The sequence below is a fragment of the Sinocyclocheilus rhinocerous genome, unplaced genomic scaffold, assembly GCF_001515625.1.
Source record: "Sinocyclocheilus rhinocerous isolate Xijiao unplaced genomic scaffold, SAMN03320098_v1.1 scaffold1311, whole genome shotgun sequence".
NCBI classification, from domain to species: Eukaryota; Metazoa; Chordata; class Actinopteri; order Cypriniformes; family Cyprinidae; genus Sinocyclocheilus; species Sinocyclocheilus rhinocerous.
This window is the reverse complement of record NW_015637852.1, coordinates 29,003-45,175: the sequence shown is the minus strand read 5'-3', so window position 1 is coordinate 45,175 and position 16,173 is coordinate 29,003. Positions and strand designations below refer to the sequence as shown.

At 37.3% G+C, this 16,173-nt stretch overlaps 1 protein-coding gene across 2 annotated transcripts in view; it reads right to left on the bottom strand.

The window, feature by feature from the left end:
• Window positions 1-11,808, bottom strand: part of LOC107749272 (pleckstrin homology domain-containing family G member 7-like) — a 26,566-nt gene extending 14,758 nt beyond the window's left edge. Inside the window, exons 1-8 of one of the 2 annotated variants that reach the window (XM_016564363.1) lie at window positions 11,410-11,808; window positions 8,959-9,688; window positions 7,767-7,789; window positions 4,130-4,248; window positions 3,896-3,936; window positions 1,636-1,734; window positions 979-1,125; window positions 669-764 (exon numbers count right to left, since the gene is read on the bottom strand). In XM_016564363.1, the coding sequence (XP_016419849.1) occupies window positions 669-764; window positions 979-1,125; window positions 1,636-1,734; window positions 3,896-3,936; window positions 4,130-4,248; window positions 7,767-7,789; window positions 8,959-9,567 (1,134 nt within the window). In that variant the 5' untranslated portion in view covers window positions 9,568-9,688; window positions 11,410-11,808. Of the gene's footprint in view, window positions 1-668; window positions 765-978; window positions 1,126-1,635; window positions 1,735-2,103; window positions 2,145-2,337; window positions 2,453-3,895; window positions 3,937-4,129; window positions 4,249-7,766; window positions 7,790-8,958; window positions 9,689-11,409 lie in introns of those variants that run through there. The other variant, XM_016564364.1, reaches the window with a different exon arrangement.
• Between the last annotated feature and the right edge of the window lie 4,365 nt (window positions 11,809-16,173).

Sequence of the window (16,173 nt, the reverse complement as noted above, 5' to 3'; positions counted from 1 at the left end):
GCACGACAATGACAGCTTCAGTCTAATCGCGATTTATCGCCTTTGTGATTTAAATTCGATTAATCGTGCAGCCCTAGTAACAGCCCAAATGTCTTATTATTCTAATTTACTGATTAAATGTAAGAATTTGATTTGACTCAAAAGATAATGCACACTTTTAGAAAATATCGTCTAATTATCGTTATCGATAAACTCCTAGAAAATATCAAGATATTAATTTTTGTCAATATCGCACACCCCTAGCACCAGAGTGTATTTGTGTTTGAGCTCTGGAGCGCAGCACAGGTTTCTGTTTACAGCGTGTTTTTGCAGCATTGAGCAAAGTAGCCAATCACAGCCATATCTGTTGATTTCTTGAACACAATGGCCAACCAGAAACGTTTTGTCAGAGTTCACTCACCGCTGAAAGCGCCGCAGTTTTTAAGTGCAGTTTTGCATGCTCGTGAATCATCTCATGACTAAGTGCAGACGCTATGTAAATAAGAGATTCATTGTGCAGTTTAGAGAGCCAATATATATATATATATATATATATATATATATATATTAAAAACATTTCTTTCTTGCCCCCCCTGACTCAAGAGTCAAACATCGCCCATGCCCGTGCTATTATGACTGGTTTTGTGGCCCAGGGTCACATATTTCCACCTAATTCATTGAAGTCTTACCAGACAGAGCTCATTGAGATTTGCAAAGAGCCTCCAGGAGTCAATGTCTTGAAGACACTCTCTCATCTGAAGGTCTGTTAGTGTGGTCAAAAACACCTACATGCAGAACAAAAGCAAACACGTGTAAGTTCTATTCTTACAAAGTGATTAAATGGTCTGTTGGCCCCAGAACATTTGAGCTATCTAATGGTTCGCTAGTAAAGCTACTGTAACCATGCGACATACAGTAGCTAAAACTCTATTTTTGGCAGTTTGTCTCTTTCACCGGAGGAAATGTCATTCCATAATTCTGAAGGCATTGTGTTCATACCTCTTTTAAAACCATGAGCTGATCAAGGAAGTAGACACATTCACTGGTGAAAAGCTCCCAAATGGCTTCCTGTTTACGGTAGGCTTTTGGATTCTCCGCTGCTCCCAGTTCAGAGTGACCTCTCAAAAAGTCCTCCAAAGACATATCCTGAAAAACGATAGAAAACTGACTCCTTTAAGCAAGACATTACAGGCAAAAACATAGATTTCAGACTAGTGAAAAACATTAAATACACTTTAAAGTGTTTATTTGCATCTGTAGATTTCAATTACAATTCATACATATGACAATACACGTATTATGGAGTGATAAAAAAAATCCAAAATCCCCTCTGTAAAAAAAAACTAACATGTAAACAAATTGAACCTGGCTTTATTCAATGTTTAGAAGTCTGTTATGGAAATGTATTTATTAGTGAATAGTTAATTAGATAATGCCTCTTTTGCATATTTAAACATAACATTACAGAAAAAGTGTAATACAAAAAAAAGTTTGCAGTAATCAACCAACCAAGGAAGTATGGTAATGCCTATTCGTTTTTTTTTTTTTAACCAAGTAACCTGGGGTGTGGCCATGGCCATGCATAAAAACTAATGTGCTCACCTCAGGGAGTTTTCAACTCATAGCAATTTTGAGGCACCAGTTTTGAACACTTACCTTATATGTCTGAAAGTCTGTGTCTCGCCATTCCTGGATCTGAATGCCAGCCAGACACTTGTCAATGTCAGCTACGCTGCGAGTCTTCCCTTTCGTCTGCTGAAAAACACCACTCACATTTATTTAACATCACAGCGCCCTGCCCTCAACAGGTCTCTTTGTTGTCAAGCACAAACTGTGGAGCAGACTGCATAGCACGACATGTTTGAGCTCTGTTAGATGTGCCCGTTTTGTTGTTATTTACTGTTAATGGAATTGATTGGGGGAAGGGGTGCTGCATTCAAATCTGATTTAGCTCAAAGTGGGTCAGTGAACACTATGTGCTAGATATCATCCGAAGCATCTAAAAAAATTACGAGTATCTGCAGATGGCAACAACCACAGAACTGGCACAAGATCAAAACGTCACGGAACAGATATCTGCATGATGGTACTGAAACGTTAAAATATGCGAATATTTGCACTTACTGTGTTACGCCTCGAGAAAGGCCACTTTGATTTCTTCGTGTCTGTAAAAGAGTGCAATAAAACAAAATGTTCTGCATAAAGTCTTGCATTTTATTAAGTATTGCTAGTTGGAGATGGGCTATAAAACTGATTTATATACTTTTGTTCTTTCATTATTTAATTCTACAGGTATACAGTAGCACATGTTAGCAAATCATATTAAACCCAGAGTCATGACATCGAGGCATGACTAACCTGAATAGGCTGATTTATTTAAAATATCAGCAACGCCATTGGACACGAACAAATCTCCAGGAGAAACATCCAATCCAGGAAGACTCACAACCACGGAGCTCCGCCTCCTCTCCTGCATCCTGAGAAAAAGCAAACCGGAAGAGAGCAGGTGAGTTCGGAGAACATTCCGGCCCCTGAGGCAGCCAGCCTTTCAAAGTTATGCATGATGGATGCTCACTGAAATAATGTTGGTTAACCACAGAGCATCACATCTAAGATTTATTTGCTTCGTATTTGTATAACAACACTTTCTACAAGTTCGCCACAAGCCGGACGAGTTTAGAGGGTAGATCTGCACGTGAATTGCAATTCTGCCAAATTATTTCTACCTTTACTCCAGTCCACACAATAGCTCTTTAGACCACGGAAAACAATTATTCCACTAAATTAATCAGAGAAGATTTGATAAACCCTGGCCAATGTGCTGTTGTAATCTCTTTATGCAGAGCCAAGCCATGCTAAACTTGAAAATTCAAGGCAGATTTGATTTAGCATGAAATCAAAGAATTCCATGTTCACATTTCTAACATGCCTTGTTAGTATTAGGTGGCCGGAACTGCGTTTGAAAAGATGATAAACAAAACCATACCATGTATCAGCTGTACACGCACACCATTGCATAATGGATCTACAGGCCTGTCTACAGATACCTGAACAGTTGGATATATTGTAAGATTGAAATTTTAATATGTCCACTGGTTAAGAACAAAGAGCAGCAGGGGTGGAAAAGCATCCTGATTTTTTGCCTGCAGCCATAGGAGCAAAGTCATTGTTAATCAAGTCAAATGTTTGATTTTTTTCCTAGTGCTTTTGTGTATTAACCAGGGGTTAAATACACAGGAAAGCTAAAACTAGGACAAACACTATTGGTTTAAAACATTTCCATTAACTGCAAAGTAAATGCAAAACTAAAACAGTGACTAAAATAAAAAATAATAATTATTATTTTTATGATCTTTGATCTTTATATATATACACACACACACACACACACACAAATAGGACTTCTAAAGGCCATGCATAAACACTAATGTGCTCACCTCAGGGGGTTTTCAACTCATAGCAGTTAGGCATCAGTTTTGAACACTAACCTTATATGTCTGAAAGTCTGTGTCTCGCCATTTCTGGATTTGAATGCCAGCCAGACACTTGTCAATGTCAGCTATGCTGCGAGTCTTCCCTTTTGTTTGCTGGAAAACACCACTCACATTTATTCAACATCACAGTGCCGTGCCCTCAACAGGTCTCTTTGTGTTTGAGCTCTGTTAAACGTGCCCGTTTTGTTGTTGTTTACTTTAATGGAATTGATTGGTGGAAGGGGATGGCTGCATTCAAATCTGATTTAGCTCAAAGTGGGTCAGTGAACACTATGTGCTAGATATCATCCGAAGCATCTAAAAAAATTACGAGTATCTGCAGATGGCAACAACCACAGAACTGGCACAAGATCAAAACGTCACGGAACAGATATCTGCATGATGGTACTGAAACGTTAAAATATGCGAATATTTGCACTTACTGTGTTACGCCTCGAGAAAGGCCACTTTGATTTCTTCGTGTCTGTAAAAGAGTGCAATAAAACAAAATGTTCTGCATAAAGTCTTGCATTTTATTAAGTATTGCTAGTTGGAGATGGGCTATAAAACTGATTTATATACTTTTGTTCTTTCATTATTTAATTCTACAGGTATACAGTAGCACATGTTAGCAAATCATATTAAACCCAGAGTCATGACATCGAGGCATGACTAACCTGAATAGGCTGATTTATTTAAAATATCAGCAACGCCATTGGACACGAACAAATCTCCAGGAGAAACATCCAATCCAGGAAGACTCACAACCACGGAGCTCCGCCTCCTCTCCTGCATCCTGAGAAAAAGCAAACCGGAAGAGAGCAGGTGAGTTCGGAGAACATTCCGGCCCCTGAGGCAGCCAGCCTTTCAAAGTTATGCATGATGGATGCTCACTGAAATAATGTTGGTTAACCACAGAGCATCACATCTAAGATTTATTTGCTTCGTATTTGTATAACAACACTTTCTACAAGTTCGCCACAAGCCGGACGAGTTTAGAGGGTAGATCTGCACGTGAATTGCAATTCTGCCAAATTATTTCTACCTTTACTCCAGTCCACAATAGCGCAATAGTTCTTTAGACCTCAGAAAACAATTATTCCACTAAATTAATCAGAGAAGATTTGATAAACCCTGGCCAATGTGCTGTTGTAATCTCTTTATGCAGAGCCAAGCCATGCTAAACTTGAAAATTCAAGGCAGATTTGATTTAGCATGAAATCAAAGAATTCCATGTTCACATTTCTAACATGCCTTGTTAGTATTAGGTGGCCGGAACTGCGTTTGAAAAGATGATAAACAAAACCATACCATGTATCAGCTGTACACGCACACCATTGCATAATGGATCTACAGGCCTGTCTACAGATACCTGAACAGTTGGATATATTGTAAGATTGAAATTTTAATATGTCCACTGGTTAAGAACAAAGAGCAGCAGGGGTGGAAAAGCATCCTGATTTTTTGCCTGCAGCCATAGGAGCAAAGTCATTGTTAATCAAGTCAAATGTTTGATTTTTTTCCTAGTGCTTTTGTGTATTAACCAGGGGTTAAATACACAGGAAAGCTAAAACTAGGACAAACACTATTGGTTTAAAACATTTCCATTAACTGCAAAGTAAATGCAAAACTAAAACAGTGACTAAAATAAAAAATAATTATTATTATTTTTATGATCTTATATATACACACACACACACACACACACACACACATATATATATATATATATATATAACTTATAATGAACTCAAATTGAAACTAAAATGGTATTAAAATTAAAATGGTTTACATGCAATGTAAATGTCAAGACTATAATCATGAGCTCACTTATGGATTGAAAACAATACAGAAAAACCTGCATTTTGGTCTTGTGCTCTTGTGCAGTTCCTAGTCATTACAGCTTATCACCAATACATTAGATTAAACAAGATTATAGTTCCATATAGTGATTTTGTGTTCTGTTCTGCCCTGCTTCAGTTCCTCTGTTACATTTTGACATAAAATCCTATGGGCTTTTAGGCAGAGCTATGACTGTTTTCACAGACAACTGGACAGTCTGGTTTTTGTTTGAGTTACTCTCAGCTTTGTGCCCATCCAGCTGTACAGAGACTCTATGATGTGCCACTATGTGATGTGTGTCAATTAGGGTTGCAAAGTGGTGGAAATTTTCCGGTAAATTTCCAGAAACTTTCCAAAAATCTCTGGAATATTCCAAAAAAATCCTGGAAAGTTTCCAAAATCTCTGGAATAATTCTGAAATTTACTGGAAATTTTCCACCTTTTTGCAACCCTAGTGTCAATAAACATTTTACGGGGTTTTTCTTCTTCAGATGCAGGTATGGGAGAGCAGTAAGAGCTTGGAAGTAAAAGTTAATCGTACCTTCCATCTATGTAATAAATACAATTCTGTTACTACTAGAAGCTAAAGTTGATCAAGACAAAGTTGACTGTTGGCTTGACAAATCTTTATCTGAAAATTAATAAGCCTAGAAATTTGAAAGTCATATACAGTATAGGACTGATAAATAGTGTTATAGATAGACAAATAGTCCACCTTCAAATAAAGTCAATTTTATTGCGAAATTCAAACAATAAATGTTACTTCAATGTGGCATGACAGATCGATCTTCTTTTTCTCTTTACTACTAGTTATAGCACAAAATAAACATGAATGAACATCAGAAGATATGTTGAAAAAAACTGTACAACTTACTGAAATGTATTACGTCTTATGTAATCACAGTGTTTTAAAGGCGGAAAGATGTCAATAAAACACTTCATAAAGAATGTCATGTAACATAACGTTACATTTACCTCAGAAAACCCATTTAATGTCCATAGCTCATTATTCAATATGTGCTATATATATCATATTCATTCATTTTTACTTAACCTAATGTCTTAATTATTTAATGCATTTTGAATAAATCTGTCAATAAGTTATTATAGCCACCATTTCAATGTTTATAATTCAACAAAGAACTGCAGTAGAAACATATTGATATAATGAACAAGTTAAAAACTGAAATATTTGTATATACAATTCAGTTGATTATTAAAATCAAGTATTGATTATTAACATTTTTTGATTAACTGATTAACTGGTTTTGGTTTTTAGGCTAAATTAAATCGGATGGATGGATGGATGGATGGATGGGGCTGAAGGTCAGTGACAAGATTGGTGTACATAGCTTGAGTTTGTCAAGCCAACATAACAAGTTCACTAACTGAAGAGCTAAATATAATAAGAACTGCAGATACTATTATCAATCTTTCTGTGTTCATCACAGTAAATATGGGATCATATACCAATAAACACTTGAGTCATATACAGTTGCTATGAGATATAAATTCTTCAGCATTATAAAGTGAACACCCATTCCCACGGCACCTGGCACAATGAACCCATCAAATACTTCCTTATTAACGTTTTACTTTATCATTTGCATCCTTTTGGAGCTTTTCAGAGATACAGAGGCTAATAAAAAGCCTCATGTGTTTGCTACTTACACTTCTGACTTCTCTTTTGCAAATGCAAACAGAAACACAGATGCCAGTACATTAGGCTTTGAAACCCTACAAGTTAAAGTCACTCAGCACATCTCCTTTTTAACGACATTAAAAACAGGTCAATGCTAATGGCTTGTTATCTAGAGGCACATGCAGTCCTAGAATGAAGCAGCCCTCTATGGTGACTATCCCAACCCCGGCACAGCCACAAAGAAGGGAGCTTTGTCCTCGCACCTCCACGGAATAATTAATAACTGTCCCGTCCAATCGCCGTCCGGGGATGAGCACTGCAATCAGACAGTGCCATACTGTAATTAAGGCCACAATAGCTGCCTAATTATCCACCGCTGAAAAGACGACCATGGTCCAAGCACAGTGGGCCCGACGGGGAGAAAAGCAGCACTAATGAGAGTTTGTCTGGGCTGAACGATGGGACTCTAATAGCTCTCTCTTAAAAGTTCATGCGCAGCTAACAAAGCAGCAATACAATGAACCTCCCTCTACCCCAGCTCCCCCTGCGTCAGCATGGTGGCGCTCTACTGAAAAAGTGTCCTGCTTTGGCCTCATTACTACAAACAGTGTGTTTCCACACAAACAAATTCTTGGATTAATGAAACAACACTACAAATTAGAGATGTTGAGCAACACGTACAGGACAAATAGTTTAAGTGAACAAGGAAATGCTGGTTTGACACAGAACAAAGTGACTAGGACATTGAGGGCATAATTATGGTTCATATGCAAATATGACTCGGGTGAGGACGATTTATGCAAAACATTAGATAGAGACAGATCACATACCTTTTATGACAGGGATCCTTGACCTGTAATCAAAAGAAGATACAGCAAAACGTGAGCAAAGTACTTGATGAGGGAAAAATACTGGTCATCAGCTGCAAAATATCAATTTCAGAGGATATCATCATTCAATGTGTGAGTTAAAGACCCCTAAATTTCTCACTTCTACTGATATCTCACTCTATTGTGGCAAGGCTTGGATCAATGCTTGAAAGGAGTGAATGGGGCTTCTCTTTTATACTTTTGATCTTTCACTGACCCTTCCATTATTTGGTGAATGCTGACTGTGGTGAAAGGAGTCTCATCAGAGGGTTTGCTCGAAGCGGTCAGTGCACGAAGCGACTGATTCAATTGCCGTCAAAAGCTTTTATTGTGAACTACTACTTCGGGAGTTCGAAGAAGAATGAGACAGGCTTTCTTTGCTAAGAGCGGAAAGATTCTTGCCATTTGAAAAAAAGATTGTATCATCACATATCATAACAAAGAAAACTGATTATTATCAACTTAGAAATGGATAATATAAAGTCAGCAGAAATGGATAATAATAAGCCAGCAGATGATCAGGTTAATATTGTTAACAGAAACTAAAACTATTAAAAAAACATGTTTGTTAATTGAAATAAATCTCAAATAAAATATTAATATTATATGAAAAACTTATTTTAAAATTGGAAAGCTGAAGCCCTAAAACTACTAAATGGAAATAAATAAAAACTAAATCTGAACTATAACTAAAATCGAATTAAAAATAACTGAAATAATAATATTTAAAAAATGACAAAACCACACAAAATATTAAAATGAAAATGAACTATTTTAAAAAATAAGCTAATTTTATACAACTACTACATAAATATAATACATGCATAAGTGGAGATAAGTTTGCATAAGTTTTTAATTCATTATTTTACCTGTATATTACCTTAAACCTTCTGCTAAAATAAAAACAATAATATAGTAATACCGAGGATGGTGCCAGTTGCATTTGCTATGGACAGCACAGAATATAAAAAAAAAAATCAGATCGCTAGATAGATGTAATAAGTTTCAGTGAAGTATCATATTTACTGTTCATATATATTTAGGGTTAGGAATGCAAAACCTATAATAGAAAAGACATTTTAAATTTTTTAACTTTTTTTTTTAATCACATTTTTAATTAATTTATTTAAGACATCTTGAACTCATTGTATACCTGGTCACTGTCATCGGTTGTGCTCTCATTATCATCAGAAACTGGCTCTTTTGAATCATGAGACTCTTTGCTTTTGCAAATGACGCCATTGTCAAGGGTCTTTGATCTGTGTGATCTAATTGTCCCATGAATCACTGAAGATTCAAAGTTCCCATTCTCTCCATCCGACTGAACCACCAGTGGAGATTTCTGCCGGAATAATGGAGAAAGGGGACTCTTGGGAGTGGGAGACTCCTCTCCTAAAGGACCGTCTGACTTGCTTCGATCTCTGTAGAAGATTCTCGTGCTCCTCATCCTCCTCAGAGTGGGAGATGTGGAGATGCGGGCCGGGGCTTGTCTGTCAAACTGAAATAAGTGTGGAGGCATGCGGTCAGACTCTGTAAGGGAACCGTACCTCAGTCTGGAGGGCGTCCTTCCTAAATCTATTCGCATTATGAAAGGACTAGCAGTTTGTGTGTCTTTGTCCTCACTTTGTACGCATTGGGTTTGGGTCTGTGCATCTGTCCCTCTGACCGTTTTCTTTTCATGCCAGTCAACGTAACTCCAGTCCAAAGTTTTATCCACTTCCTTCCCGTTTTCACTTATGAAAGCATAATTCAATTCCATCATCTTGAGTAATCCGGCATTATATATCCAACAACAGAGGACTGATTAAGAATCAGATGCAAGTTTGGCTTGAGTCATTCCCACAAAAATGTGTCCAATCCTAAAATCCATGTCTCTGGAGCTTCTGAAAAGCAAGAAAGGATTAGAAAAGCCACCCACTACCTTTATTTCAACTCTTGTAGAACTAGCCATGTACTGTATGCCTATTTTAGACCCTTTGTGTCTAAAGAAAGTTACTCAATAAGACCAAATGGGCAACTGCAAACAATAATTAAAACATTTCTACTAATTAGTTGTGGTGAAAAAGAGAATAAAATTATGTTTACATAAATTCCAGAAAACCTGCACTTTCATCAGTAGTTGATAACTCTATAACGCAACAACAACTCTTTTAAGGCCCTGCAAACTCCAACATAAATTTTGTTCACAAATTCGATTAAATGGGTTAATCTGCATTTACCAATACTTATGACGTTAAGCACCCAGACATTGAAAGCCCCTATAAACGTTATGCAATTTTCAACAATTCAGGAGGATTATTTACCACATTCTCAATAGGCAGTTAGTAGTTTATCATTCAGCATTCTTAAGTGATATTCTTGAGTCCATATTGTATATATACACTTATTATATCATTAGTAAGTACTTATGTGTGTTTATATGCTGTATGTTCAGTTTCTAACTTTTAACTATTAGCCTGTCTGTTTTCTTCTGTGGAACCTGCAGAAACTGGGTCATTACATGAAACGGGGTGCCTTTTCCATTGAAAAATTTGATTTTTAAAAGCATATTTCATTTATATATACATTATATCTGAAAATGCCTTCTTGTTACTAAATTGATTGTGCCATCAGCTACATTAAAAAATAGCTTTACACTTAATTTAGTCACTACAATCCTGGTGCTGAAGGTCATGAATCTACAAGGTATTTATTAGAAAGGGAATTTAATGCTGATATTTCTACAAAATCTAGTTTTTGATATTTGTTTATGATACAAAATCATGATGTAAGAGTTGACTATATAAGATCAACCTAAAAGAATTAAAAAATAGAAGTTTGCGGTAATAATTTTAGGAATATCAAATTTACAATAATAATTTTTGATTACAGATTATCAGAATCAGAATTAGCTTTATTCGCCAGGTGTGTGCAAACACACGAGGAATTTGTTGTGTTTTTTTTTTAAGGTGCTCCTGGTACATACATACATACATACATACATATCTGACATGAGAACAGAAAAAACAAAACAAAAAACACGGTTATTATTACATTATGGTAACACGGTTAACATTTTAAGGTCAGGTAAGATCTAGAGTGCTAAATCTAAATACTATATTCTTTAATTAAGCAAAACACATCCTTCTTACAGAAAGACAACAATAATGTAACTTTAATAATATAGTAAAAACCATGTTTTGTCATTGTTTACACATTTTCATGGGAAACACAAAGGACACCTTTTATAAGGAATGACCCAACTACAGTACATTTTCAGCATTAGCCTATATTTGATTACCGGATGCTTTATTGTTGTTGTGCATTATAAAGAAACTTTGACTCGCACCATCACTGTGACAGTGCAGCGTGGGAAACAAAGGCACCTGATCCTGCTCTAACAGACATGGGCAACTAGTGTAGGCTTACGGTGAAGATCATTTTTTAAAAATCCACAGTCAAAGCCATGCTGATGTAATAAAACGTGCTGTAAAATACCTTAGCTTACTTCTTTGTTTATATTAAGCAAAATCGCGCGATCACAAACGTTTAGGTCGCAGATGTTTTCAGACAAGCCAGTTATTTCTTACTGTAAGTGTCGATTCTATACGTCTGTGCCACTTACCGCCTAGTCGTTCCCGAGTGATCCGAGAATCGGGCTGCTGGAGGGGAAAGAGTTGAACCAAATGTACAATGTCTCCGCTATAGTTCCACACAGGATGTTTATCCGCAAAATATTACTCGCAACAACAGAATCCAGCTCCGTTTAAAGTGAAATAAGCATGCTCGGGCTGTGTGGCTCAGCAGGTATTGTGTGAGGGAGTTTATCGTCTGCTGCCTTGTCGCCTAAGGTCAATGGAGGTGGAGCATATAGCTGTATTGTGTTGATATGTATATGCGAGTGTGCGGTGTGCAGCGAGCAGTACTGCGTGATGACCTCATGTTTCTTTAGAGAGATAGGTAAGAAAGTCAGTAGATGTCGTAGTCTCGCATGAGCTGTAACCTCATGGAAACTCTGAGCAAATGTCAAGCATCTGAGCGAGCGTTCCTTTCTGTGACCACGTGATAAGTTGATTATTGGGTTGCTATTCACATTTAGCTAGTTAGTTTAGTTAGTTAGTTAGGGCCAGTCAGTTAGTTTACTTAGTTATAGTTAGCTATTAGACGTTGTTTGTAACAGAATCAGTGATAAATCAGGATAACTGATTTTGTAAACTCTATTTTCAAAAAACGTACCAAGAAACGTCCTTGTAATTCATGATGGTTTAGGTTTTGAAAGCCCTTTTAGCTATTATCTAAAAGTGAATTCGTTAATTACTTAAATAATTAATTCAGTTAAACCATTTGGATGATGAATTGATTAACTTGATTCATCATAGAGTTACAGTCAAGTCATTATTTGTATAAATAGCTTTTTTTTTTTTACCTTAACTTCCAGAAAAAAGCATTGAAAAGCATTGATGAAGTTAAAGGAAAACAGAAATGTGTCCGTAAAGAACCCATCAGTATATTTCATTTATTTATACATTTATTTTTAAAATGCTAATTTCTATCATTAGTTTCATCTCATCTAACAAATTTCCACATGTAAAACTGTAATAATACATTTTTTTGGTAAACGATTAAACATTTAGTGACTGTAGATATTTTATTACATTATTGAAAATAAAATTCAGTAGCCTAATAATTGAGAAAAAAAATCATCCATGTGACCTTGTGACTTTATTTTGTTTATTTCACCCTAATGACACTAGATGGCAGTGCAGGCGAGTTTAACCAAATCTAAGATTGGGAGAAACCATCTCTCAAATCTGATTAGTTGATTGTAATGTTGTTTCTGGATCAACATGGATGTTGTTCCATGTCAGATAAAGATGGCTCAGAATGACATTAGTGGCATTAGTGTCTATTATCGGTGTATGATCAGTGTATTACTCACATGGTATTTAGCTGATTTTAGTAACTTAATAACAAATAAACATTACTCTACACCAATGAGCCAAAACATTATGGTCACCTGCCTAATATGCTGTTGGTCCTCCACATGCTGTCAAAACAGTGCCGACCCACTGAGGCATGGACTCTACAAGACTCCTGAAGGTCCTGAAGTCCTGTAGATGGCAAGGTGGAGCCACCATGGATCGAACTTCTTGGTCCAGCACATCCCACAGATGCACAACTGGATTGAGATCTGGGGAATTTGGAGGCCAATGCAACACTTTGAACTCTTCATCATGTTCCTCAAACCATTCCCAATTTATGTGTGCAGTTCTGACGCGTGCATGCCCATTGCCCACTGTATTTCGGCAGTGGACAGGGGTCATCATAGGCATTCTGCCTGGTCTGTGGCTACACAGCCTCATACGCAGCAGAGTGTGATGCAGTGTGTGTTGTGATAGATTCTTCTCATACATCATTACAAATTTTTGTGATTTTTGCCACATTAGACCTTCTGTTGGCTTGGACCAGACGGGATAGGCTTTGTTGCCCTTGTGCATTGATAAGCCTTGGGCGCCCAACACCGCTGATTTGTGGTTTGTCCCTCCTCAGACCACCGTTGGTAAATTCTCACCACTGCTGACCGGGGGCAATCCACAGCACTTGCCATTTCAGAGATACTCTGACCCATGCAGTCGCTTTGCCTTAAAGGGTTAGTTCACCCAAAAATGAAAATTAGCCTGTGATTTACTCACCCTCGAGGCATCCTAGATGTATATGACTTTCTTCTTTCAGACGAATCCAATCGGAGTTATATTAAAAATTGTCCTGGCTCTTCTAAGCTCTATCATTGCAGTGGGCGGGTGTTTTTGTTCAACATTCCAAAACGTCAAATAAAGCACACGCATCCATAATAAAACGTGCCTCACACTGCTCCAGGGCTTGAATAATGGCCTCCTGTAGTGAATCCATGCATTTTTGTAAGAAAAATATCCATATTTCGAACGTAATAAACACTTCTCTCTCACTTCATCTAACTGTGGTACGTGGATGACGTAGGACGTCGGCATAGCATGATTAGTGAAGAACGGGAGAGAGAACAAAACAAAACGCTAGTCATGAATTAGAAGTACAAACCGAGGATTTGTAAAGAAAAATGTCGGAGGATTTGGATATAAGCCAAGAGGAGACTGGTGTTCCTTTGGTAAAGTAAGGAAACTTTGCTTCCTTTGCTCCTGTAAACAAACTCGTGGAGACTATAGGTGCGTTCGACTTCATGCGGTGCCGCGCAAACCGATCGGCGGCTGGCTTGAAGCAGTGCATGCCGGTTAGAAATTTTGTCCGACTTGAACCGGCGCCGACGCCACGTCACTGTCACGTGTGGCATCAAAGTACCGCGAGAGCGTTTCGAGAGCAGCCGGCTGACTCAGCTGGCGCAGCTTTAAGGTGCGTTCGACTTGAAGCACCGCTACAGACGGCAGTCAACGAGAGTAGCCGCTTGCAGTCTGGGGCGCAGGTGAAAACGGAGCCGTCAAGCCGGACATTTCTGCTCCCGTTAGTGATGCTCACGCGGTGTTTGCATACTCTATCGCAGATGAAGTGAATTAAATGCAATATTTGTCAAATACACAGACGTTTCAGAAACGTTTTCATGAGCAACAGAAACACTTTTTATATACTGCTTAATACAGCGGTGGCTGCGCTGGAGAAACCGACCAAACTCTTTTCTCTTTTGCCTTATTAATATTTCTATTACGAGATGTCAAAACGGCATCGGTTGGATTTAGGCGATGATTATTCGTCGAGCAAGAAGAGGTCATCTGACGGGTATGTTGAGCTGGAGGAGTGTTTTAGCAGTGAGCGGCTAGGTTGTGCTAGCATGTTCACACTCTTGTGCTGGTGTGGGTTTAATACTGCACAGATAGTGACATCGTTGCTAACACATATTGTATATCAAACGCACGCTTGCTTTCCGAAGAGGTTATTGTAGCTCGTTGTTTGTACAGAAGCGTGTGAGTCTTTGTGACTGATGCCGCTAGCACGTGCGCTGCTGCTGCTGCGGCGGTTTGACGTACAACTGACACTATTTACATTTCTCTTGTTTTTTTTTTTTTGGAGTAGTTACTTTATTTTTCTGGTTTGCAGTGTGTAAAGAAGCAGACATGAAGCCTGTGTGAAGCATAGTTAGGCCGCTAAATGAGCAGCGTGTGATGTTGAGTGTAAATATGTTGTGTAATCGTGACTTTGCCGGTGTTGGATTGTGGCACAACTAGGCTCTGAAACTGTCCTCAAAAAACTAACTATAAAAAAAGTAAAGTGTTTAGTGTTTGGGGATGTGAGCGTGTAATTCCTGCGATCTTATGTTAATGAGGCTGGTTTTTGGCTGCTAAAGCGCGGCCTGCTTTGTTTATCTTTGGTTTTCAGTGACATTGTATTATTTTTTAATATGTATTTTTTTTATTAATTGCTCATAGTTTGGGTTTAATGTAGTTATAAGTAACGTTAGTAGTTCTAAATTCTAAATGAGTCGTTCTGTTATGCCGGATCTTTTAAACGATTCGGTTGAATCGGTTCTCGGTAGTGTTCTAAACGATTCGTTAACCTGAGTGAATCGGTTCTGTCGTCAACTTGTTGAACTGATGGATGGATGGATTTTTTTGTTAATTTTTTTTTTATTGAACAGTATCAATTTACACACTCAAATGGGGAACAATAAAATGCATATGACAAAATATACACTTTACCAATCACATCTCCATCATACATAAATGTCCATGTGTGTATATATGTATATCTCTACATACAATAACAATAAACAAAACAAACATTCTTTAAACATTTGAGGGGGTTTCGAGGAGGAAAAAAATAAAATAAAAAATAAAATAAAATAAAGGGTACAAAATCTTACCAGTCTTAAAAGGAAAGAGACTCATACATGGTTATATACAATTCCCCAAGGGATTGATTATCTTTGGATAAGTGTTTTAAAGATTCTAAGTATTTTTTACATTCATTTTTAAAGCAGTTTAAAGAGGGTTTACTGTTATTCCACTTACTTTTGTGTATATGATATTTACCCATTGTAATAATAATGTTTAACATCAATGACATGTTTTTCGAAAGACCATCTGCACAACCAAAAACCAAAACCTGAAACAAATTCAGTGATGGAATATCAGTGTTGATATCAATATTTAGCCAGCTGTAAAGATCCTGCCAGAACTTCAATGTGACTGGACAAGAAAAAAATAAATGTTCAATGGTTTCAGGCTCTTCTAAACAAAAAACACAAGGCTCTACCTCAAAACGGAATCTTTTCCGTAAAATTTCGGCAGCTGGATACACATTATTAATAATCCTAAACTGAATATCCTTCATTTTAGGTAGAATTGGCCATTTGAGATAATTACAGAATTTGTTTTTAAATATTTCATTTTCAAATTGTTTTAAT